This window comes from Metopolophium dirhodum, chromosome 1 (genome assembly GCF_019925205.1).
Source record: "Metopolophium dirhodum isolate CAU chromosome 1, ASM1992520v1, whole genome shotgun sequence".
Lineage (NCBI taxonomy): Eukaryota > Metazoa > Arthropoda > Insecta > Hemiptera > Aphididae > Metopolophium > Metopolophium dirhodum.
This window is the reverse complement of record NC_083560.1, coordinates 90,338,382-90,348,476: the sequence shown is the minus strand read 5'-3', so window position 1 is coordinate 90,348,476 and position 10,095 is coordinate 90,338,382. Positions and strand designations below refer to the sequence as shown.

At 25.0% G+C, this 10,095-nt stretch overlaps 1 protein-coding gene across 1 annotated transcript; it reads right to left on the bottom strand.

The window, feature by feature from the left end:
- Nucleotides 1-747: 747 nt before the first annotated feature.
- LOC132936499 (uncharacterized) lies at nucleotides 748-8,051 on the bottom strand. The gene is made up of 12 exons (XM_061003235.1): nucleotides 7,819-8,051; nucleotides 6,905-7,072; nucleotides 6,685-6,833; nucleotides 3,850-4,054; nucleotides 3,634-3,774; nucleotides 3,450-3,539; nucleotides 3,269-3,355; nucleotides 3,081-3,170; nucleotides 2,929-3,012; nucleotides 2,600-2,868; nucleotides 1,572-1,731; nucleotides 748-946 (listed from the first exon to the last, which is right to left on the bottom strand). The coding sequence occupies exons 4-12, from the start codon at nucleotides 4,043-4,045 to the stop codon at nucleotides 825-827; spliced, it is 1,239 nt and encodes a 412-aa protein (XP_060859218.1). The 5' UTR covers nucleotides 4,046-4,054; nucleotides 6,685-6,833; nucleotides 6,905-7,072; nucleotides 7,819-8,051; the 3' UTR covers nucleotides 748-824.
- Between the last annotated feature and the right edge of the window lie 2,044 nt (nucleotides 8,052-10,095).

The window sequence follows — 10,095 nt, the reverse complement described above, 5'->3', positions numbered from 1 at the left end:
TCATTATAAGGTAATATGAGAATTATTAAGAGTATTTATTTTTATAAACACTAAATCTAATATTAATTTATAATGTATTTATATTAATAAATTGTGCTAAACAATGTTATTGAATGTTCGAATCTACTTTTTACCCACACAGCAATGATATATTTATACAAAGTTAAATAAATATTTCAAAAAAGTATTCAATATTAAACAAATGTTAAATTTTCATAGATAAAAGATTTTTATATATTATATAATTCCTAATAAATATTGGTTGAACCCTTTGTATAATTATTAATCAAAGTAAAAAAAAAATATTTAATCAATATTAAATAATTAATATTTATAAATTTATATTTATTTATGATTTTGTAATGGTTAATTAATGTACCATCAACGTTAACTTACATTGAATACGAGGAAAACAAATGTTAAATAAATATAAAATAAACAACTGCAATTAATAATAATTAACATTTTATTTTCATTAATTAATATTATACAATCAAAAATTAAGTACACATAATATAAAAATTAAATGAGGAATTAATGTCTAGGTATTGTAAATTATAATATATAAATACTTTTTTAAATAAACCTGCACTGTATATGTGCTCAAAAAGAAAATAAACAGTTAAAAATAAAAGAAATTCCAATCTAAAAAAAAAAAAAAATATTATTCAATATATCATTGTATAAAATATATTATTTATTTTAAACTTTTAAGTTTTAATATATTTAAATCGCTTAAAAAAAAAATATTCCAACTTGGATTAAAAAAAAATTGATACAGCTTTAAATAAAAGAATTAGTATGGATGATAAAAAATATAAAGGTTAGTTTTTTTTTTCAATTTGCCTCTTCAAATTAAATGGAGCTTGAGCAAGTACATACTTAATAATATCTTCCATTTCATTTTGAGTACTGTGTTTAAACTTTTCTTGAGTTTTGATGGCATCTAAAAATTAAATAAGAAAGTTTTAATAATAGGTAAATATAGCATATAAGTAGTATTCATTATACATTATAACTAAACAGAAATTACACATTAGTGTGTTTAACTTATTTTTGGTTAAGAGAAAAGATTATATTTATGTTGAATGAGGATATATAATATATTCTTCCTGATGGCCATTTATATAACATGTTAAAACATATGCATTTATATGTTTACAAATCTGCAAATAGTTTTACTAAAATTTATGTGTGTACATTATTATAGTTATTTATTTTATTGCATGTAAACTATTAGTTATCTTAAATTTTGATTTAATAAGATATATTTTACACATTTTATTTTAGTTATAAAATGAATTATATTTATATAATAAATGAACATTGTTATTATTATATTGTACCTGATAATAAAATATCATATTAATAAATGATTATAGTAGTTATGTAGCCTGAGCATGTATTATCTGCACTATTGACTTACAAATTTTACTAAATTAAGCATCATGGGTACACCCACCCATACATTTTTAAAAACCATTGCTTAAAAATAATCATCTTTTCCCTACACCACTGCCTACTACACAATAAAATCAATAGTTATATTATATAATTATTATGCATCTTACCAAATATTACTGAACAAGTTGCTAAATTTGAAAATTTCTGTTTTCCTTTTTTCCCTGTATAAGAGAAGTCTTTCAGTAACTCATCTTTAAATAACTTAGCCATAAGCCTTTTTACCATCGATTTAACATTTTTTCCACCAATATAAGATAGTTCATTCACCTAAAAATATGTAAATATATTAAAATAATTGTAAAGGCAAAACTCTCAAATTTCAAAACTAAGGAAATAAATGAAAATAAAAACAACTTATCCTTTATACTTTAATAACTGAGTAAACAAATATTAGACAGTAGGTATACATATAAGAAACTTGGCCATGATCTTCCAAGTCCTTAAGAGGATGCTACCCATGCATTTGTTGTCTCCGTCTTACACACATACGAAATACCAAAATTTTGTTCACTAGTTTCAATAGTTTTGATATTAGAGTGAGTTGACCTATTATTAAACTTTTAGGTAAGAACATTCTCTGTACTTAAGCGTTGGCGATTTTTAAATTTTTTCATTTTAAAGCAAAATATGGGTATGTGAAATATCAAAAATTAAAAATGATCATATCTCTCTTGAAAATTAAAATACATATTTAGTAAAAGCCAACGCTTAAGCACAAATAATGTTATTATCTAAAAATTGTATAAAAGGTCAATTCACTCTAATATCAAAACTATAGAAACTAGTGAACACAATTTTGATATGTCGTACGTGTGTAAGACAGAGACAACAAATGCATGGGTAGCATCCTCTAAAATTATACGACAAATATATCCATGATAATCATTTTACTTAGTTGCTTTTTTTAGAAATATTTATAGGTATAAAATAATAGCTAGTATTTTTAATAGTATTATATAATATTATTATGAATACCTAGCGTATTATAATATTATTTAGCACAGAACTTTTACTTGTTTCTTCGATTACTCTAAAATTACTATACTTATTTAGTTACAAAAATTAAATTATAATTAATTAAAACTCAATATTTCAACCATTTTATAAGTAAATCAAAGATAGTTTAGTTTCTTACCAAGTTTATGCGGAATGTACCTTCTCCCAAAATATTATTTTCCAATGTATCAAGATCTGCCATATTATCGATGGGTAACGGACAAGTCATATCATTTAATAATGATGAGGATATCCCATTCATAGAAGAATCTTTTGTTGGCATGCTATTTAAACGTATTTCAATAAAATCAAGTCTTTGAGCCATATCCCTTTGATTGTTTATGATACGTCTTAATTCATGTTTGATAAATGTCAACATATGTAAAGTTTCTTTTTGATAATCTGTGCCTGTATGAAATTTGTAAATATAAATATAAAGTATATTTTTAAATCAAACTGAAGAATTACCTAGTGGTGTACTATTTTTAACAGCTTCTGTAGATATGTCTAATAGTTTAGGTGTTCTGATACATACTTCTGAACTTCTTTCATCTGTTAAAATATAATTGAAATTTAAATAAATAAATAATAACTTTATTGTTAAAAAAAATAATATTTACCAAGATGAACATCAGAAGATTCTAATTGAATTTCAATGATTTCTTCATTACTATTAATTTTATCATAATAGTTTAAATTAAATGTTGGTACTGTAAAAACAAAACATGATTATATATAATACATCTATCCTATTGATATAAATCATTTGTAGCAATTATTAGTGAATAACAAATACATTATGACTTACCATCATTCTTATACTTATCAGTCAAATTTGATGGTATGTCATAAGACAGCTGTTTAACTATCGATGGTCTTTGTTGATTTTTCAGCACTTTAAAAAAAATATTCATATATATTATACGTACAAAATAACATACAATAGATATTTATTTATTTATTATAATACATTACAAGTAAAAACTTACTTTTCAACTTTTTTGGAGAAGGAGACCAACCTGCATATTTTAATGTACGATCAGACTTATTACTTTTATTGAATTTTTCATCATCAGAATCTAAATAAAATAATAATTGTGATACATAAGTGTTATAAATTAAAATATACAGATATATTATTATTTAATTAGGAGAACAAATAAAATTAATAACCTGAATACTCGGGACAATCTGAATATGACTGGTTATTGGTTTTTACTTTTAATTTTCTCTTAGACTTTAATTCACCAATATCTGACAGGTCACTTTGATTACACCCTTTTTCTGCCAAATTATTAGCTTCTCCAAATGATTCTATAGTATAAAAAGGTATCAAATTTTAAAAGTATTTAATAGTTAGGAATTTTGTTATCAAATAATATTTTTTACTGATATTTTTTTTAAGAATTCTTGCTTCATGGTAATCAAATTCAATTTCATTAGGAATAGTTTTAAGTTGTACAAATTTCTTAATCAAAGCTCTGTTTTTTGGCCACGCACAAGTTCCATTCTTTGTGAACCAAAAACTGGGTACAGGTTCTACAGAGTCATCACCATAAAAGTGAACTACTGAATAGGTTGCCATATTCTAATACTATAATAATACAACAATAAATAATGTTTGTTAAACAATAAATATCATAGCATAAATTACAATTTATAAGGATACCTATACATATTATTTAGATATTATCAATTATTCAATATATATAAATATTATATTAAGTATTTTATCAACTCAGAATTTGTAATAATAAAAAGTAAATAAAATATATAATAAGATCAATTTATTTATGGTTATATGTTATAACATACACATAAAATTAATAATTGTATTACAAATAATAATCAAATAACATCAAGAGTATGTAAAATGGGGTATGCTACATTATTATTATCATTATCAATTAATATCATATACTTAGAAAATTCTGTTAACTCTACATCAATTGTTGTGTAATCTTCAGATAATTCATCAACTAATGCTATACCTAACTTTAAGCTATTAATAGGTTTTTTAAAGTAACAACAAATTTTATTAAATTGTTTAACCAAAAATACATTTCTACCATTAATAGAATCTTTACAAATATTTATAACTTTAAAAATACATAATTTTTTATCATAATCAAACCCTATATAACAATCAGAAACAGAATTTATATCTATTTTAATTCTATTTTTAACAATTATTTGGAACTGAGAGGTAGTAAAGTGTTCAAGTAAAGGTCCATTAACATGCTTTTTTTTGTATATTATTTCATTGCATGGATTGTTTAATTTACATTCACTAAAGGTTAAAAATTCTTGATAGCGTTTTATTACTTGCTCTAGTGGTCTCTCATGTTTTCTTACCATTTTTTTCAAAAACTTCATGTAGTTCTCAAATGGAAAACAAGAGCATTCCTCTAAGGAGCCAAATTTCCTATAATCATCTACAATATGGATTAATCCATGGATATTTTGAGATGAAAATTGAGATCCATAAATTTCTTCAAACTTTTCAACAAAATGTATCAACATTTTTTTACTAAAATTTACCAACTTTTCAGTACTATTAGAAGATAATAGAATTCTAAAGGCTACATGTAAACATATAAAATGAATATAACATTCATCCAATAAAATTCCTTTTAGCACTATAGGTCCAGTATAAAGTAAGAACTGTCTAAACTCGGTTGCTTTCCATCTCACTACATCATTTAATCCCCGAGGTTTTCTTGAAAAATCAACAGTTACATATTTTTTATTAAATAAGAGACGATTGGTAACTATATTTGCATATCGGCTTTGTATGCGAACATGTACAGGAGATTTTTTAAATATACCCAACCATAATAAAATCAATTTCTTAACAACACCTAAGCATACTAAATGCATATAATCAATACTGAAATCGTCCACCATATTTATATAAGGTATTTCAGTTAAAATTGATATTGTATTGCCTATATGATGTTCATCATCAATACGGTTTATAAAATCTAAATGAGTTCTATTGCGAAAATTTGTACCTAGAAAACACATGGTATTATTTATACGTTCACCTTCAACGGTGCATCTTGGACAGGAATAATATCCAACATGACCTTTGGTGCATAAAATAAAACTCTTGGCTGGAGTATCACAACAAAATGTATCTACCTTCACATACTTTTTACCATAACCAGTATCCAAACCATTTTCTGCTAAAAGTTTAAGTTCATCAACAAAATTTTTTAAAAATAAATTACTGTTTTGTGGTTTTTCTTTCCCCCAATAAAGACCAATTATGAACACATTAGATTTAAAAGAACTGTACCGAGCATATGCGAGAATTGGCCAAAAGGCGCTTGAGGAACTTTTTGTCAAAGGCAAACCATCAATGCCAACAACCAATTTAATTATATTTTTTTTAATAATTGAAAAATTACAATGAGATTTTAAACCATTTGCAATACCAAAATGGTAATAATATCCTGATTGAACAGTTTGAATTTTGTTAGGTTTATTAGGTGTCTTCAACACCGTTCTAGCATCAACAGGAAAATAACTAAAACATTTATGATTTTTTAAAACCTTTAATAAAGAAGATAGTGCAGATAATGTAATATTATGTTCAATTGTCCAATTAGCAATAAGTTTAAGAATAGAACATTGATCATCATATAAAATATTATTAGCATTTGTTAAACATTCATCATTTGAATCGGAGCTACATGATTCATTTTGTAGATCACCATAATCAGATATGTCTACATTATTGTTATCAAAATTAATACTTGAAAAAGGAAAGGTAGATGTATCAATACTAAGACTGTTAGAAAGGTGATCATCATTACCAATTACGCTGGGAGATGGTCTAGCATGGCTTTCTACAACCAAATTATTACCATTATCTTGGGATGTACTTGATTGTGGGAAAAAGTTTAATTGTTCTTGATTTTCAACAATAAAATCAATAGTTTCCATATCGTTCAAATATCTTCTACGCTTAGTAGATTTACTTTCAGATTTACTAGACATATTTGTCATTAAAATAAAATAAAAGAATGACTATTATTATATGTATAATATATTATAGAAAAGTCCTACTAGTGTAAATAATAGTAGATATGAAAACACTTTACTACCTACCAGCTAACTTCAAACTATTAATAATTTATTGTAAAACAAATAAATTAAACTTATTACTAACTTAAATAAAATTTACATTGAAAATAATATAAAAATAATACTGTGTACCTATATTTTTGTTGGCGTCTGGAAACTTATATAAATATAATAAATGATAAAAGCATAATATGCTAATATACAATTTCTATAATAATTATACTTCAATACCAAGCATTGAATTCATCAGCAACAGTATACTGCAATTTTCTTTAGGGTAACTAATTTATTAAAAAAAAAAAAAAATTATCTACTTAATATTTAATTGTAAATTTAATTTGTTTATTCTTACCAAAATCCCAATTGATATAAATTAATAATTTATCGTGGCGTCTGAAGCTGTAAATTTATAATTTTTAAGTTGTTAAAAATATAAATTATTGACATAAATGTACTATGTTTATAGGTACATTACAATCGTCAACTTGCGAATATCTCAATTTTTACTTCATCCAATAACCTTTTTAAAAGGAAAAACAAATTTATAGTTAACTGTAAATTGTAATTAAAAATTTGTACGTCCAGAGTATTGTTACCAATAGCAGACTATTCCAACTCCTATCATTAATATTAATTCTGAACATAATATGATTTATATATTATATTATAATCTTATTACACTATCAGCTACTTACACCACCATGGCTAGTACTTAAACATTTTAGGTATATTATATATTTATAAGTTATCAAACAACTTGCTTAAGTAATAGCCAATAGGTATTAATATATTTTATATTTAAATTAATTCAATTTAAGAACACTATATTATATACATTTTGTATTTACATATTTTACAGATTGTAGCAACGGTCAAAATGTGTAGGTAACCAACAAAGTTAATACACAAACAATAAGCTTATAGTGAAAGTAGGGAGTCCAACCACAATAATTAATTTATATAATTTTACATTGTTACATATTAATATACTTAGTAAAACAAATGAATTACTTAATAATATCACCTGCAGTATAATGAAACTGGCCCGTCACTATATATTTATAACATATTACATAGAAATAACAATATACGTAATACAAAATGTAATACCTATTTGTTTATATTAAATAACTTATTATTTTTATGCTTAACTATTCATTCTGATTCTGTCTACATCGTTTTAGTAGGTGATTACAATAATTTATACCTAATATTAATAACAATTAACAATAATGAGCACGATAATAAAAACTTAAGTATACTTACCAAAATGTAGACAAACATGTGTTCGTGAACTGTAAACTGCAGATATTTTTTATATTATGACTTCCATCGTAAAAAACGAACGACACAATAAAACGTACAGTATAATAATTATTAATTATTACAAGTGACGAATACGTATGTTGAATGTTTTATGTTAAAATGTAAAATGCATTTAGACAAGAATACTTGGTTAAATCTGCAATGTAATTGTAATTATTTGACATTTGTATCAGTGTATGTAATATGTATATGTCCGATGTCGTATTGTCGATTGTCGTGTGAGTGCGTGACAGACGGCCGACGGCCAACGAACGCCGTGCCCGAACGATAAACATGGGCAGTGCGGAGTACGGTGGACGCAACGGTCGTTTATGGTTTTCCCCGCAAATTACTTATAAATTATAATTCAACAACAACAGATTTCTATATTTATAACTTAAAATAGACAATATTGTTAAGCCGCCGAACCTTTTGCAAACCGTTTGTGACGTCCAAATTTGTACCAAGTTTGCTAGAAGTTGGTCAAAAAAAACCGACGGTAAATGGATTCGTGCGAACGGTTCGCAAATAGTTCGCACTTCGCAAGAGGTTCGGCTCGCTAATGCAGTGTACGCAGCTTAATAATTTACTATATTTTACAACTATTTTAAACAGTATCATCTCCTACAAACTGAATTTTGAATATTGTATTGTAATATTATAATTTGTACGTCTTAATGGCTAATACTTACAAAAATAACAATGAATATTCTGATACCTACATTTAAATAAAACAAATGTAGAACAATCCGCATCTATAGTATAGATTCTAATATTCTATACGCTTTTAACCTGCATTTAGTTAATTGCATTTCTTAATAATAGCGAGTATAATAATTCCTTACCTTTGATACACGTAGTCTGCAACTACTGATACAGAGATCATAAAATAAGTAAAATACCTATAGGTACTGTTTTAAAACCAATTAAATAAAATCACAAGGAACCTGAGGTAGGTCTTACTCTTACATATTTTACAACTATATAAAATACTTAGGTCTTAGGTACTAGAACGTCTAGATCAAGTCTGTATCAAGATATTAAATGTACCAAACTTGAAACTACCAACTCAAAGTTGTTAAGTTAGATAAAGTATCTTAACTCTTTATGACGCAGTTAGTATAGTAATAATTAAATCAATAAATCTATATTAAAATATGGATATTAATAGAAAAAATCAATAATATTCACTGTAATAATGTTTAAACTTTAAATTTCAAACCCAGACAACACAAAACAAATTTTTATACCGAACCAGATTTTTTCTATATTCACCTAATGAACAAATATGCAAATTCATAAAGTCCCAATCCTTGCAGCAGGTTATCAGATTTATATATTTAAATTGTATAAATACAATCAAAAATCGATAGGGTTATTAAAAATTAATAATAAAAATAATGTCTATCAATTAAATTATTGCGACAAAACATTATATTTTGTATTAATCTCTATCGCTGCCATCTATGATTTTATTATAATATTATAATTATATCAATATATTTATATATTTTCATTTGTTCAAAATATAATATAATAAAAATTTTACATAATTTTAAAAATTATAAAACATAATAAAAAGAAAAAGATAGATTTTTCTGTATAATATAAATATATATTTATACAGTTATTATATAGGTACCAGCTACTATACTTTGAGTAGGTAATTATAATAATATATAAAATAGAAATTAATAGTAAGAGTCGATTGTACCTATACGGCTAAACATACGCCTGCAAAGTGCAAACATTCCCTTTTATTATCATAGATAAAAGGTAATATAATTAAAATATATATATATATATACCTATATATAGGCGACTACAATTTATAATTATATACAGGCCCGTATTTAGGGGGGGGCCAGGGTGGGCTGCAATTGCCCCTCTCGTGAAATTTTTTGGGGGCGATAAATTTTAATGGACTTTTTTATTCAGCCCCCCCCCCGCGCTGCGGGTGGCCTTGTCCCCCCTCCTCATTCTGCCACAAAATGGGGTGGGGTGGATTTTTATAAGTGCCCCGGGCGCCTAAATTCTAAATACAGCCCTGATTATATAACATAGAAATTGAAGCATTTTTAACTTAATATCAATATAATATGTTAATATTTAATTTAAATTAATTTGTAACGATATTTAAACATTAAATAGTAGTTGAAAATAAAAATATTTATTCCAAACAACACAAAACCAACAATTAATTTTAAATATAAATATTGGATAAACGTCTAATTTTAA

What these genes read in the sequence shown, in the direction of transcription:
- LOC132936499 (XM_061003235.1), bottom strand. Translation starts at nt 4,045, where the DNA reads ATGGCAACCTATTCAGTAGTTCACTTTTATGGTGATGACTCTGTAGAA. An exon ending in ATCTTCTGATGTTCATCTTG is followed by an intron (nt 3,013 to 3,080) that starts GTAAATATTATT and finishes ATATTTTAACAG; the next exon opens with ATGAAAGAAGTTCAGAAGTA. An exon ending in AACTTGTTCAGTAATATTTG is followed by an intron (nt 947 to 1,571) that starts GTAAGATGCATA and finishes TTTAATTTTTAG; the next exon opens with ATGCCATCAAAACTCAAGAA.